Source organism: Apodemus sylvaticus, chromosome 3 (genome assembly GCF_947179515.1).
Source record: "Apodemus sylvaticus chromosome 3, mApoSyl1.1, whole genome shotgun sequence".
Classification (NCBI taxonomy): Eukaryota; Metazoa; Chordata; class Mammalia; order Rodentia; family Muridae; genus Apodemus; species Apodemus sylvaticus.
This window is the reverse complement of record NC_067474.1, coordinates 110553627-110569605: the sequence shown is the minus strand read 5'-3', so window position 1 is coordinate 110569605 and position 15979 is coordinate 110553627. Positions and strand designations below refer to the sequence as shown.

Here is a 15979-nt window from a genome sequence, read left to right as displayed (position 1 = left end):
AACCTGTCAGCCCTTGTCTCTGGACTCTGCCCTTCTATCTTTTTTTGTTGATGCCATTACCAGAGCCCTCCTCTAAACCAGTCTAATGTTTAAATAGCACCGATATTTTGCTATTCCTTCTGTTAACATAGTTATTTATGCAAACACGCCATCAATGGATGCTTTTATTTACTGTGAATTCCGTACTTGTAGGCCAGAGAGGTAGCTCAGTGGACAAGGGCACCTGCTGTCAAACTTGGTCATCTGAATTCACTCACCCGGACCTACGTGGTGAGAGGAGAAAACAGACTCCTGAAAAATGTTCTCTTACTTTCACACATGTAACACACAGCCCCCAGACCCCCTCTCAAACACACAAGACTCTCCTTGCAGCAGAGGCCCAAGTGCAGAATCTGGAGCTGCAGGGAGAACAAGTCATAGCTGAACGAGCTTTTAGAAAGTTCCTCTTGCCCTTTACAGAGCATTGTTTGAAAGGAGTGCCACTGAAACTGTAACCAAAGGTGGCATGCTTCAAAAAATGTCTCAAGGAAAAGCATTGCAAGAAATGGTCCTGGCTGTGGGATCAGGCCTGAAAAGAAAGGGTGGAGAGATTCAACTGGTCAGTGTGAGAGTTGGAGACAAAGTTCCAGAATATGAATTCACCAAATTACTTGTAGAAGACAAAGATTATTTCTTATTTAGAGATGGTGACATTCTTGGAAAGTATGTCGACTGAAATCACTGTTGAAATGCTGTCACATGAAGCTGCCCATTCTGCGGATATTCTGAACTATTTTGTCATGTAAATAATTTCCATGCCTCTCTTTTATAATAAAATAATGATGCTTTAAAATATGGATAGATAGATTGAGAGATAGATAGATAGATAGATAGATAGCCTGATAAATAAATGTAAAAAGAGGCTTTGGCTATTTGGTGCTTCCTACAGCAGAATTGTACAGAAATACATTGGTCTTTGGCAAGTGGCATTTGCTGTGTTCTCTGCCCTCACTGGACTGAAGAATGCTGCAGTTAGAGAATCTAACTTATTCATTGAAATTTGTATCTTAAAGGATACACTGTAGATATACCTTCCATTCCTACTGATTCTTGCTAGTGCATTTGTGTAGGACAAATTCCATTCCTGAAGTGAATTTGAGTTACATACAGTAGCAGAGAAAAAAATCAAAAACATTTCCACAAACCAAGTTTCCATTCACAGGGAAATAAGAACCTATCAATATGATTTCCACTGGCTACACACATGACTGCCATCTATGGATACAGACATATGCTCATCTCTAACTACTGAAATATTTTTCAGTTGGTGAGGAAGTATGGGAATGTTATGAGTCTTGATTTTGGAATCATGTCCTCAATGGTTATAAGCAGCCTGCCTTTAATCAAAGAAGCCTTTTCTCACCTGGATGAAAACTTTATAAATCGCCCTATACTTCCTCTACAAAGACACATCTTCAATGAGAATGGTAAGTCGTTTGTGTGTTGTAAGATATATATTGTAATTTTTATGGTATGTAAAGACAGATACATGCCTTATTTATCCAACAGGCCCATAAACCAATCCTTTCATGAAATGCTACTTTTAATGGAATCTGGATGCCACCTTTCTTGAATGAAAGCACCTATCAGATGACTTATACTGGGGTCCTAGTAGAAACTGGGCAAAACCACCTGTTTTGCAAAACTCCCTCTAGATGCTTGGAAGTAACCAAGGCACCCAGTCACCACCAAGCACAATGTGCCTTCCCTTCCATTTTCCCACCGCAACCTTCTACCCAAGGAAAATGGATGTAAGTCCGTATCCCCCTCATCTACATTTTGCTTAGAGATGATTATACTCTATTATTAAAATTATGGGGGACTTGTAGACTGCTAGCCAATGTTATAACTTAGTATGAATAAATTCATACTATTATCAAATAAAGTCACAGGTTGAAAACAAGATTTGAAGTTTATTTATCTAACAAAACAGCATTTTAGATGCTAATTACTCCTTGAAATAATCCATTAATTAATTCTATAACATTTCACTCTGTTGCCTGCTATGAGAAGCACAGTGCTAAACATATGTCTTAGGGTTTCTATTGCTAGGATAAAATACTGTGACCAAAACAACTTTGGAGGAAAGTGCTTATTTGGATTATGATTCTGTGCCATTGTTCACCATTAATGGTGGACAATGGAAGTTAGGACATGAATTCAAATAGGGCAAGAACCTGGAAGCATGAGTTACTACAGAGGCCATGAGGAAATACTATTTATTGGCTTGCTCCTTATGACTTGCTCAGCCTGATTTGTTAAAAAACCTAGGACAATTACCCCAAGGTTGGTGTTATCCAAATTGCCCGAACTTCCTACACCAAACACAAATTAAGAGAATGCCCTACAGGCTTGAGTACAGCCCTATCTTATGGAGACATTTTTTTCAACTGAGGCTACCTCCTCTCCAAAGAATTTAGCTTGAGTCATGTTGACATAAAACCAGGCAGCATGGTGCAAGTGATTAACAGGGAGTAAAATAGATTTTAAAATGTTCTTCTGTATTATCTCTATTGGGTAGGAAAGAAAACAAAATTGTGTAGTTTTATAAGTAAACCAGTATGAATTAAGAGGGCTTTTATTGAGATGGCTAATGTCTAAGGATTCTGGAAAACGTAGATAAATGATATTCATTTAATGACATGAAGAAATAATTAGTCAAGGGGTTATAATATTCTTGAAAGGGCAAGAAGGACAGAGGTATTGTGGAACTGAAAGGCATCCAGCGTGGCAAGCATTATATTTAAAGGACATAATTAAGGACACAGGAAATTTCTGTGTGTGTGTGGTCAGAAAGAGCACAGTGTTTGCTAAAATGTTGATTTTAATTCTAACAGCTGGGAAAGCTTCTGAATGGTTTTGAATAGAGGCGATCTTAGGATATCATGTCGAAATGGAGGAAAGATATTAGGAAACTTATCATTATCGATATGAAGGGTGGAAGCTTATGCATTCCATTAGCAAAATCAGACGATGGGTTAGACTAGGGTGACGGCATTGAAGTCATATAGCCACAAGTCATGGATGCCTGATGAAAGCCAACATGATGCCATGTTCTACACATCAGGAAAACAGGATGCTAAGAAAACTCCAACATGAATTTGGTGGCTAACCTTAGTTGTCAACTTAACTGCATTTGGAAGCAACTACAATCTAAGTAGCTGGGTACAAAAGAAATGAGGAATTTTGTTTCATTGAATCATTTGAGGTAGGAAGATGCACCCTAAATCTGAATCATTTGAGATTGTGGAACCATTAAGGACTCACCTTAAATCTGGGCCATACCATGTGACTGCAGACCACTTAAAAGAACATGGGGGGAAAGGAGGCTTTTGTCCTTTTCCTGCTTTCTCTCACTCTCACTGGCAAGTTCAACTATCCTGATGCTGAGGAACTCCTTCGCTGGTATTAGAACCTATTTCTTTAAGGTCCCAATAATAGTGATGCCTACCTGAGATATCTAGCATCATAGACTGGACATTCAAAGCATTATTGGCCTCGAATCAGGAGACAGTGATTTTTGGACTAACCTGTAAGCCGCTCTAATAAATCCCCCTTGAATATGTCCAGATTCACTTTATCAGGTCTAGTCCTTCAGAGCTGTGGATTACAACCTTCTTGGAGGTGGAATAATTCTTTCACAGGGGTCACCCAAGTCAATCAGAAGTATCAAACATTTATATTATGATTCATAATAGCAGCAACAGTGTAGTTATAATGTAACAATGAAAATAATTTTATGGTTGTGGGTCACCACAACATGTGGAACTTTATTAAAGAGCCACAACATTAGGAAGATTGCAGACCACTGCTTTAGAGAATACAGATTATGGCACCAGGAGTGGTTCCTGGTATTCAGCTTAAAACAGTAACAAGACTTATTTTGTTGTGGAGTCCTCTTAGATATGACACAATTCATATACCAGGTCAGTGCAGATGACAAAAAATTTATTGTAATTAAGCCACCAGTGATTAATTGGGACAACAGAGCAGACTCAGGAGCTGAACTGCATCCATCCCCCACCCCCATTCCCAATCCAATATTACTGAGCTTTTAAGCTTGAAAACCACAAGCATCTATGCCAAGTTACATGTACATTGTCCTACAAAATAGTATTTAGGGATAAAGAACTTCCTAATGAGCATGTCTTTCTGGTACATTTATTCTGTTTCCATTGCTTGGAGTATTTAACTGTGGCATGGACTGGCCTAGCATTCACGTCTCTACTTGCCAACCAGGAAGACAGTTAGTTACCCAGGGAGGGCTTGGAAACTTAAACTTTATTTGACCCCTATTCAAAATAGAAGTTTTATTCAAAATGGCTTCTTACTTATCTACCAAACAAAAATGTAGACTCATTAAAGACAACATGTAGATGTAGTTCTGGGGATACTTAAAATTGGCTACATTGATAGCTACCTAGTAACCATGTTACCACAATAAGTTTACTATATCCTTGTATCTCATTTTTTCCATGCATTGGAATGGGTCTAGCATGCTTTGGTAATAAGCCTTTAAATTTTATAACAGTGCTAAATTAAAGAATATATTAGAAGTACTTACTAAACTGTGTGATGTTGCAAGCCAGCAGGAGATGCTAACCATTGTGTTCCTTGCTTTGTGATATTCTTTCTAGACAACTATCAAGACCCTTATTGGCCCTTCTTCTTTATATTGCACATGTGTCCATACAGATCATGAGATAATTTTAGAACAGAATCACCATGCCATAATGCTGAATCTCTTCTTTCCAGGATTGATCTTCTCCAGTGGCCAGACATGGAAGGAGCAAAGGAGGTTTGCCCTGATGACACTGAGGAACTTTGGATTGGGAAAGAAGAGCTTAGAGCAGCGAATACAGGAGGAGGCCCACTATCTTGTGGGGGCCATAGGAGAGGAGGGAGGTGAGAATTTCACAGGGCAGCCGCAGGGGGCTGGGATCCTTTCATTCACTGGACAGAGTCCTATTAAGTGTCTAAGTGTTTCTCCCTGGCCTGCACTGTGCTTGGCACAGAGGATTAAACAGTGAATTTCTAGATATGTCCCTACCCCCAGGTGTTCTGCATCTAAGCATACAAATGGATCATTAAGCAAATTTCTGAACTTAAAGTCTGGCTGTCAGTCTGACTTTCCAGGCACTAACATTGTCCTTGGTGCATATCAGACCCCATGTGGTATGCCCTGGCCATACCTTCTTACACAGTTCTCTATGGATATTTTTCTGTCATATGGAATTAACAAACCAGTATCATTGAGAGATGCATCTCTTTGTTTATTCACCTCCAGGACAGCCTTTTGACCCTCACTTCAAGATCAACAATGCAGTTTCCAATATCATTTGCTCTATCACCTTTGGGGAGCGCTTTGAGTACCATGACAGTCAGTTTCAGGAGTTGCTGAAGTTACTGGATAAGGCCACATTCTTCGGTACCTCCATAATGATCCACGTAAGCATTCTGGCTTCTTTTAAGAGAAAATTGAACCTCTGCTGATTCAAGTACAGATAGGCTCTTTCTTTTTGTTTCCAGGACTTTTGAAACTAAAATATAATGTCTTCAAGTTGAGTTTGATACAAATTTATCTCATTTCACATTCATCTATTGATTTGGAAGTTTTTGATAAGAAAACTTACTGTGCAAAATGTTCCTACTATTTTAATGAAGTACCAACATTTACATGCTACCCATTTCTGTCCAAATTCCACTCTTTTTTTTTTAAGAAATAAAAATATTATTGTTGACTTGCCTATATCGCTCCCAGGCTACCCCTTCATATTTCTCATGCATACTCCATGTATTCTTGCTGCCCTCCTGTTTATATGCTCCTCTTGTTGGCCCTTTGTCAATGTTCATTAATCTTTCCTCAGTGATTAGACATTTAGTCATTCCTTGGTTAAGGTTATTATTACTAGCACTCCTGTGAGTACATTAAATGTTCTTGTGACCAAATCCACTACTTTTTCCTGTATTTTTATTTAGAGATAAAACATGTTATCATTAAAAACTTGTTCTACTATTTATATGCCCATTCCTTAAAGCTATCAAAATTGTAATACCATAAATTGCAGCCCTTTGGGGTTCAGTCTTTATTCCCATGTTGGTAGGCTTTATGTTCCTGTGTTTATCCATATATAAATGTTGCTCTTAGAATTGCCTTAGCTGTCTTTCAAATGGTCAGGTACGCTGAGCTTTCATCATTATTTCATTCTAGAGGCTTGAAGTCTCTCTCTCTCTGTTTCTGTCTGTGTCTGTCTCTGTCTTTGTCTGTATCTATGTCTGTCTGTCTGTCTGTCTGTCTGTCTGTCTCTCTCTCTCTCTCTCTCTCTCTCTCTCTCTCTCTCAGCTATTTCTATTCAAGATTCTATTTGTCAGTCTCAATGTATTTGCTTAGCTTCCGTAGTATTTCTTGCTATTGGATTTTAGTTTTATTACACCATGGTCTGTTTGGATATAATAGATTGTTTTATTCTTTTGGATTTGGTAAGGCATGGGTCATTTTATTTTACAGAAACTCCCATGTGCTACTAAGAACAAAGAATTTGCTGTTTCACTTGGCTGGAATACTTTCCAGACATCTGTTAAGTTCATTTGATCTATGGCACAGTTTAACTCTGAGTTTCTTCTCAGTACAGTTTCTCTGCTGGTTTTATATGGGATGTCCTATGCAGGCTTGAGAATGTAGTGCTGGCATCAGCCATAATTATTGTCTGAGGACCTGTGTGAACTTCATGTTCATTCTTGTTTCTTTTATGAAAGCCAGAGTCCCAAATTTTTGTGCATATATATTTACAATTTTCTAATTGAAAAGTTGTTTCTTTTCTGAATATGCAGTGGCCTTCTTTATCTTCTCTGTCTAGTTTTGATTTAGCATCAGAATAGGTAATCCAGCTTGCTTTCAGTTTCTATTTGCTTCATGGATGTTTTCCTTCTTTGACTTTCTATCTGTGGGTATCTTTTCAGTGATGTGTGTTTCTTGGAGGTAAATATGTTCAATCTAGTTTTCCATCTAGTCAGTCAGTTAGTCTATATCTATTAATTGATGAGCTTAGACCATTAACATTTAAGATTATTATGGAGAGGGGTTGCTAGTTACACTAATTTTGTCAGTTGGTTCTTTTTTTTTTTCTGGTTGTTCGGATTATTTAGTTTTTACTTTCCTTTGATTAATTTAAAGGATGTGTTTAGCTACATGACAGATTCCCTCCTAACTTTATCCCTTCTGATGCTCTGGTGAGTGAGACTGTCGTTCTTCCTCTGTGTGTAGCCCTTTTTAAGCATCTTCATTGCTGTCTTAGTGGACATCACTTAGTCTTCATGTTATGGAGCAAGACCCTTGCTCAGTGTGCAACCCAGGATGGGTAGTTATTTACTTTCTCAGTTATTTATTTTCTCAGTGTGAAATTATTGTCCCCAGCTCTCCCAGGCTTTGAAGGCTGCGGATCTGGAATCTGATGTTAATTTCCTGTTTCAGTCTTGGTATGTCCATCAGAATATTTCTATTAGAACATAGATTTTAAATTTTAATTATGTGTCTATGTGTGTGCCAGCACATGCATGTGCTTGGTGGTAAGTCAATAGACACCTTTGAGAATCAATTCTAGTCTTTAGTTGTGGAATCTAGTGGGTTTTCAGGCTTCTGCAGCAAACACCTTTACCTGCAGAGCTATCCTGGAGTGGACCCTTTATTAAAACTTTAAATATTGCTATTTTTCTTTACACTTTTTATTGACCCTGGAGATTTTCTTATCTGTTCATGTTTATTTGGGGATCTAAATGCCATTTATACTTGAGTGTCTTTGTTTCTTTGACTTAGGGAAACTTTTTGCTACAATTTCATTGAATTCATCCATCCCTTTTCATCTCAGCTTATGAAATAAAATCATGCATATTTCTGGGCATGGTCTCTTGATCATATCACAGTTCTTACACGTTTTGACCTTGGTCATTATTTACATTTTTCATTACACTGTTGGAAAGTAAGGTTTCCACAGCAGTGTTCTCTCTTTTAGATCTACTTTTGGGTGGAGACTGTTGCTAGGGTTTTCTATTGTGGCTTTGGGATTTTGTTTGTTTGTTTGTTTGTTTTGTATCGTTTTGTTTATTTTTGATTCAAAAATGTAAGACATATCTTTTTTATTGGCTATTTTATTTATTTGCATTTCGAATGTTATCCCCCTTCTGGGTTTGCAATAGTGTCTGGGTTTGGTTATCTGCAGATGGGATGGATCTCCAAGTGGGGCAGTCTCTGGATGGCCTTTCCTCCAGTTTCTGCTACACTCTTTGTCCCTGCATTTCTTTTAGACAGGAGCAATTCTAGGTTAATATATTGGAGATGGGTGAGTGGACCCATCCCTCAACCAGGGACCATGACTAACCAATGGAAATGGTCTTTCCAGGTTCTCTCTCCCCTTTGTTGGGTATTTCACCTGCCATCCCTGTTGGGTCCTGAGAAACTCTTGGGTCCCTGGCATCTGGGACTTTCTTATGGTTATCCCTGGTTCCCCTCTCCTGTTTCCTTCCACACCTGATCCTGACCCTTTTTTTCTCCCCCCCTCCTCTTTCCCTCCCACACCCTTCCCTCCCTCTACGTGATTATTTTGTTCCCCTTAAAGCTTTAAATTCCCAACATCTCTATTTGCTTGTGGTTCTTTTTTCTTTTTCTTTTTCTTTTTTTTTTTATAAAATCTCAATTTCCTTGCTGTATTTTCACCTATTATGTCAATTGTTTATCTTGATTGCTACACCTCTCTTCCTTTTTCCTGTTGCTTCCATGCTGCTGACTTGCACCTCTGGAGCCCACACTAGACTCCACTGCCTGCTTCTGCCCTCTTCCTGCCTCTGATCATTTTGATTAGAAAACTCTTGGACACTTCACCCAACAGTTAAAGTGTTTCCAGATGCTTGAGTTGAGTTATGATTTCAGAGATGCAATCTTGCCTTTTTTCCCTTTTTCTTTCATTTTTTTTTCATTTGTGCATCTGATGGTTTGGGTATCTCTTCCGGATTCTTTAAAATGATATTTTTATTGCACAGCCTGTTCTTGAAGGCTAATGTCACTTTGTAAGTGGAAACAAACTGCCCTAGCAGTAATATTAAAGTCTACAGATATAAAAATACACTTAGAAATCAATGCTATTTTACTAACATATCACTGTTGAACTGATACTCCGATTTACAATTCTCTCTAAGGATAAATTTATTTAAGGTAGGTGTGGAAACAGTATGTAAAATAAATGAAGAAGACCAGGAAAGGAAGAAGAGAAGCGAGATTCATTAATGAGGGAGTGAAGGAGAAAAGCACAAGAGAGTTTTTCATCAAAAATAGTTCTCAATAGTGAAAAATTGCAAAAAATATAGATAAATGTAAGAAAAATACAAGAAAACTATTATTTTAAAAAGTCAATAAAGTCTGAATACTACTAAATGCAAGGGGAAGGCACAAGATATAAAAAATAATTTATGGAAGAGAAATGTTATTGTCTACAAATTGAAAAAAAAACTTGATAAATAACATTAGATGAGTCCACAACGGGGGTAAAAACTAAAACTGTAATTCAAAAATATGCAAATGCAAAGAAAAGAAGAGAGGCAAAAGGAAGAGAAATAATAACGATAAAGCAACTGACTCCATTGTGCTCTGGGTCATCAAACCTATAGTGCTGCTTATGTGCTGGAAGAGGAGGCAGGCCGAGCCCATGACTCCTGTCTTGACTTTGGTTTATACTAAGTCTGTGCTGCAGTGAACATCTCATGACTTCAGATTAGTCTTCACTGAATCTCTTTTCCTTCCCTGGGTAACAGGGGCCTCTGCTGGCCAAACTTAGCTTTGCATTTTGTGATCAGGGCAAGACTGCCTAGATTAAGTCACCTGGTGCCATTCTCAGGTGGGGATGTATCCCAAGTGTGTTGAGAGTGTGGGAAGCAACCTGCCTGCATACATTTAAGACCTTCTGAGTACTGAACACTGCTCTGTAGCCATACCCCTATAGGTCCTGGACACCCCAGGCATGCCAGAGTTTCTGAGTTTTATAGCAACAAACAACATAAAGTTAGTTCCATGATTTGACCCAGCCTGTGGCCTCAGATTCAGAATTATCAAACACCAAGGTAAATTTAAGGTGATGAGGTCAATTTGTAGCGACTGCATGTGGAGCTATCTCCCCGCATGTACTTCTCAGTCTGATCTCACTTTCTGCCACCTTCATCCTTTGGCCTTCAATGTCTTTAATGACACTTAGGATCAAAATTGGGACAACTACTGAATACTGTACTGAACTGACACAGATACAATGTGTGTCCTAAGTGGGAAACAGTTGGACCAGTGAGAGGTGGTCGGGGGCTGGTGTGTTTTGCATGGGAGGGTTGAAATGCTCAGCAGTGTGTGTCAAGAAAAGCAGCAGGCTAGGTGTTCCCACAGTTCCCCTGTAGAAGATGAAGAGATACAGTCAAGACTGTCTTGAAAGATAGAAAGTGACTTTACGATGCCTTCTTCCCCCTAATTAGCTCTACAATATCTTCCCATGGATAATAAAACACCTCCCAGGACAGCACCAAACATTGTTGGGTGCCTGGAGAAAACTGAAATCATATGTTGCTGATATAATTGACAATCACCGCAAAGACTGGAACCCTGATGAGCCAAGAGACTTCATTGATGCTTTTCTCAACGAAATCGCAAAGGTGGGAAGATGTCACCTGTGTCTTTTTACTGAAAGAGTGATGTAGAGTAAGTTCCAATTGATCCAGCACCAGGCAACCACAGTGGTTGGATTTTACCATACTGCTCATTTATTCGTTCTCTCATAGTTATAGATTGTCCCTGTCATCCTGCCTGCCAAGCAAGCTACTTTAGGAAACAATAGAAACATCATTGCCTTGTGTCTCCCATCTCCTAAGGGGCACTGATGTTTGTTCCTGAGGCTCATTGTTCTAAATTCAATGCCAAGATTGTCATATCTCTTTGCTTTCTGATCCCTTTACCTCTTTTTTCTCTGGTACTACCTCTGTAGGTATCTTATAAAGATAACCTTCCCCCACCCCTGAAATTAATCATATCTACAGGTAACAAGCAACCTGCAACTTCCCTCCTTTTTCTTTTTCCCATATCTGGAGGGGATGTACACAAACTAAAAGCAGCAGTTAAATTTCAGGACTTTATTTTGTTATAAGTTGGCCCAAGGCTGACTACCTTCCCCAATCTGAACCCCCACTGTAACAAACAAACTTCAGCTAAGTAAGTGGTTGAGTTTGACTTTTATATCTAGATGAGGAATCTATCAATCTGTGGTCTCCATTTCATCACTAGTCAATAGTAGACAAAGGCAAGAAGACACTGAATGAACATATTAGTAGTTTGCATCCCTGTGACAACTACATATGGTAGCTAAATAATAATTAAAACTGTACTCTGGCTGGGTTTCAGAAGATTTTCATCTAAAGTGGAAAATGGCAAAGGAGCTAAGTTCCTGGGCAGAAGGGTGTGGGGTAGGTTTTCACAGCACATGGATCAGGAAGCAAAAACAAGATGGACCTTGGGTTTGGGGTAACTGTCAGAGTTACCCTCCTTCCTCATGGGTACCTAGTTCCTTCAACAAGGCATTATATTCCCATTTCTAAGAGCTTTCCAAATACTGTCAGTGCAAGGAACCAAGTATTTAACACATAACCCTGTGAAGGAACATCTTGAATTTAATACATACTATAAAATGTAAGCCCTTGGTCCCAGTAGGCTCCTGGCTGATATCACTGAATCTGTGAGAGAAGCTCCAACTCACTGGATAATGGGCACTGTGGTAAATAGTTAGTTAGTTAGTTAGTCAGTTAGTTAGCTAGGCAGTTAGTTAGTTTTACATCTTATTTGTTATTTTATCTTCCTGGCATACTATTGGTAGAAGCCATATTTTATGCCCAGGGGAGGAAGCAAATCATTTACCATGTGAAGTGTGGGGATGAGATCATTGAGAGCATATTAACAAATCCATGCTTCCAGAGGAAGTGATTAGAGACAGTGTTGCTTCATAAAGAACAATTGATGGAGTCTGTAATGTTTTAACTTTGCAAGATGATGCAGGGTGGAGAACAAATGAACAGAGAAATTTTATTTTAATCTTTTTGTTATAAACAAAGTCACCTGTTAAATATTGGCTTTGAGGCTGTTGTATTCCCCAGAGATGATAATGGTGTGTTAAGACGTGTGCGATAAATCTTTTTTTTTAATTTATTGAATATCATCTTCATTTACATTGCCAATAGTAAAATCTTTCCTGATTTCCCCCCTCCCCAAAGACTCCCAACCCCTCCTCCCACCCCCTGCCTCCACATATATGCCCCTCCTCCCAACCCACCCCTACCTCCTCCCCTCGATTTCCCTTTGCTGAGGCGTCTATTGAGCCTTCACCTGACCAAGGACCACTCCTCCCACTGATGACCAACAAGACATTCCTCTGCCACATTTTTAGCTGGAACCATGTGTCCCTGGGAGTCCTGGGGTGTTTGGGTGGTCAAAATCATTGTTCTTCCCATGGGGCTGTAAACCCCTTCAGCCAGACTGACATACAGACATAGACAGGATACAGAGTGGGTGTTCTAGGCCATACAGATATTTAGTGATATGGCAGACTCTGGAATCCATATAAGCATTTTTATTACATTCTCTTCCCACTGTACAAAATCTTTTACAAAAGTTCAGTAATAAGAATGATTGCTTTGCCCCTCAACAGAAGAGTGGATGCAAAAAATGTGGTATATCTACACAATGGAGTACTATTCAGCCATTAGAAACAATGAATTCATGAAATTCTTAGGCAAATGGATGGAGCTAGAGAATATCATACTAAGTGAGGTAACCCAGACTCAAAAGGTGAATCATGGTATGCACTCACTAATAAGTGGATATTAACCTAGAAAACTGGAATACCCAAAACATAATCCACACATCAAATGAGGTACAAGAAGAAAGGAGGAGTGGCCCCTGGTTCTGGAAAGACTCAGTGAAACAGTATAGGGCAAAACCAGAACGGGGAAGTGAGAGGGGGTGGGTGGGAGGACAGGGGAAGAGAAGGGGGCTTGCGGGACTTTCGGGGAGTGGGGGGGGGCTAGAAAAGGGGAAATCATTGGAAATGTAAATAAATTATATCAAATAAAAAAAAAAGACAAAAAAAAAAAAAGAATGATTGCTTTGATTTTCATTTAGTCAAGTGCTTCCAGGACTTCAGGATCAAAGGAATCATCATTCTGAATAACTAATTCAGTTCATTCCTCAGGTGAGGACCAGTGTTCTGAACCAATCACAAACCCTCTAAATAAACAAACACACACACTGTCTTTTCCAGTACCCAGAGAAGACTACAAGTTTCAATGAAGAAAACCTCATCTGCAGCACTCTGGACCTCTTCTTTGCTGGAACAGAGACAACATCCACGACACTGCGCTGGGATCTGCTCTACATGGCCCTCAACCCAGAAGTGCAAGGTAAGCAAGTGTTGACTGTGTCTAACCAAAGCAGAATGGGACCAGAAGAAATGGGGCTTGGTGGAGGGAGTAGGAAATGATGAAACAACATTTGGGAAGGGGCACATATTGCACATGTTCTGTTAGAATGATGATTGTTCCAGGAGTGCAGATATTACAGCCTATACCTTCAAGAATATTAGAGGTTAGGAGAAAAAAACAGAAGTTAATAATACATTATGCTAAGTTCCAGCAAGAATGACATTACCACACAACATTCCTCTACACCTTCCTCCATTTTTAACAATCCTTCCCATTTTGGGTACTGTCCTAATTCTTTATTCTGATATCTGATATCTTGTTATACACACCTTTCTGCCAGTCTAGGAATCTGCCTGTCTCTGTCTCGCAAGTGGTAAGATAACAAGCAAGTGCAGACTATCATATCTTATGTTTGGTCTGTGATTCCGACTCCTGTTCTCATGTTTGCATGGCAACCAATTTACTAAGTTACACACACATTTTAATAACACACACACACACACACACACACACACACACACACATATATATATATATATATATATATATATATATATACTGTATATATACTGTTCATATACATATGGACTACTACTTAAAATGCCTTTCTGCTTAAGGTACATTTTGAGAAAGCTTACTGCCTATTCAGTTAAGATTCTGACTTGCCTTCTAAAACAAAGATTCATATCATAAGGTTTAGCAATATGTGCTAAGCCATCTCTCCATATGGTATATTAATTGATATACATTTAGTTCACATTCATCGTGTAGTATTAACAGTAGTCAACAGATGGAAGCATTTGGGATACTCATGGACTATGAGTAAATCTCAGTACAGAAATTCAGGCCTAAAGAAAAACATCTATATACTTAAAAATGACAAGAGCCATGATTAGTGGCCCACATCATCAATCAAAATGAGACTGAGGCAAGCATGATAAAAACTCGGAATAATCATGGACATAGATTTCCCTGACCTCAAAATCACCATAGTGCTTGTTTTATATGAACTGTTTTACCAATTAAATTTTATATGTACAGTAGTACCAATGATAGATATTTATGAATTTCTCTCAGGGGAAAGAGCCAGGCTGAACTTTGTAAAGTTCCTAGAGTTCCAAATCCTTTTCACCTTACAGCTTTGTTGAGCTCAGGTGAGGACCAAGAGACTCAACAGTGGCTCTCAGGAGGACTGCCTTTGTACCTACAGAAAGGAAACTGGGAATGGATCCAGACATTGCATTCCTTGTTTCAAGAGTGAAGCATCTCTTTTGAGTAAAAGTAACATCTATTTTGTTTTACTTGCAAAACTCAGTCACATTTCCTCATTCCACATTTCTTCCTATAGAATCTTGGGAATGACATTTTTAGCTTTAAGTCCAGGTACTAATATGATCTTAGCCATGGAAATCCTGATTACTCAGTTCAGGATATATGAAAATTCATAGTTATGCTATGGGCTTGAAGAAAGTTATAGAATTTGTAGTTTTCTAAACTAGGCTTTTTTTTTAAGAGGTAGAGAACTTTTATTTTCTCACCATCAGGATGCTGGGTAAAATAAAAGCAAGGAAGTTTTGGAAGACAATTTCTATATCTTTAGAAAAAAGCATTGGAATTTAAAGCTTAATAGAGACTTCCATTTCCTTGCAGAAAAAGTACAGGCTGAAATTGACAGAGTGATTGGCCAGGAGAAGCATCCCAGCCTGGCTGACAGAGATTCCATGCCCTACACCAATGCTGTCATCCACGAGGTTCAGAGAATGGGCAATATTGTCCCTCTGAATGTTCCCAGGGAAGTGACAGTTGACACTACTCTGGCTGGATTCCACCTGCCAAAGGTAAGTAGGGTCAGGCATGGGAGTTTGATGTTTAGCAGCCCTTTGTGTGTGTGTGTGTGTGTGTGTGTGTGTGTGTGTGTGTGTGTGTGTGTGTGTTCTATACATTGTCTTGAGTCTTTGTAACTTTCCATAGGGCTCTGTGGTTATGATCAATTTGACTGGACTACATATGGACCCTAAAGAATGGGCCACCCCAGACACCTTCAATCCAGAGCACTTTTTGGAAAATGGAGAGTTTAAGAAGAGAGAATCCTTTCTGCCATTCTCAATGGGTGAGTTGTGATGTACCAGAGAGAGTGCAGAGCTCTGTCTTTTCCCTTCCCTTTCTCCTGGCATCCTTTCAGAGAAGCCTGCCCAGTATGACTCCATTTTGCACTGGTTTCAGCCCAGCATGCCCACCCATATACTGTCAATCATCTCTTGCTTCCGAGGAAGAATTCAGCTTCCCTTGTTCTGTTTTCTACAACACTGACAACAGAGACCCAATTCCTGCCTCTTGGTGACCAAGAAAACTGGATATCTGCCACTGGGTAGACATTTTGTGTGTGTCACAAGTTTTTTTAAGCAATGACCCCTTAAATGGAAGAGAAGTGAATATTGATAGATTTTAG

General features: G+C 39.1%; 1 protein-coding gene and 1 pseudogene across 3 annotated transcripts in view; both read left to right on the top strand.

The window, feature by feature from the left end:
- The window catches only part of LOC127680961 (cytochrome P450 2J4-like), a 128494-nt gene that overhangs the window by 103415 nt on the left and 9100 nt on the right, over positions 1–15979 (top strand). For 2 of the 3 annotated variants that reach the window (XM_052176789.1, XM_052176788.1), the window contains exons 2-8: positions 1304–1466; positions 4795–4944; positions 5327–5487; positions 10543–10719; positions 13371–13509; positions 15181–15368; positions 15502–15640. In XM_052176789.1, coding sequence (XP_052032749.1) covers positions 1328–1466; positions 4795–4944; positions 5327–5487; positions 10543–10719; positions 13371–13509; positions 15181–15368; positions 15502–15640 — 1093 coding nt within the window. In that variant the 5' untranslated portion in view covers positions 1304–1327. The remainder of the gene's footprint in view (positions 1–1303; positions 1467–4794; positions 4945–5326; positions 5488–10542; positions 10720–13370; positions 13510–15180; positions 15369–15501; positions 15641–15979) is intronic. The other variant, XM_052176790.1, reaches the window with a different exon arrangement.
- On the top strand, positions 159–715 carry LOC127679723 (10 kDa heat shock protein, mitochondrial-like; annotated as a pseudogene).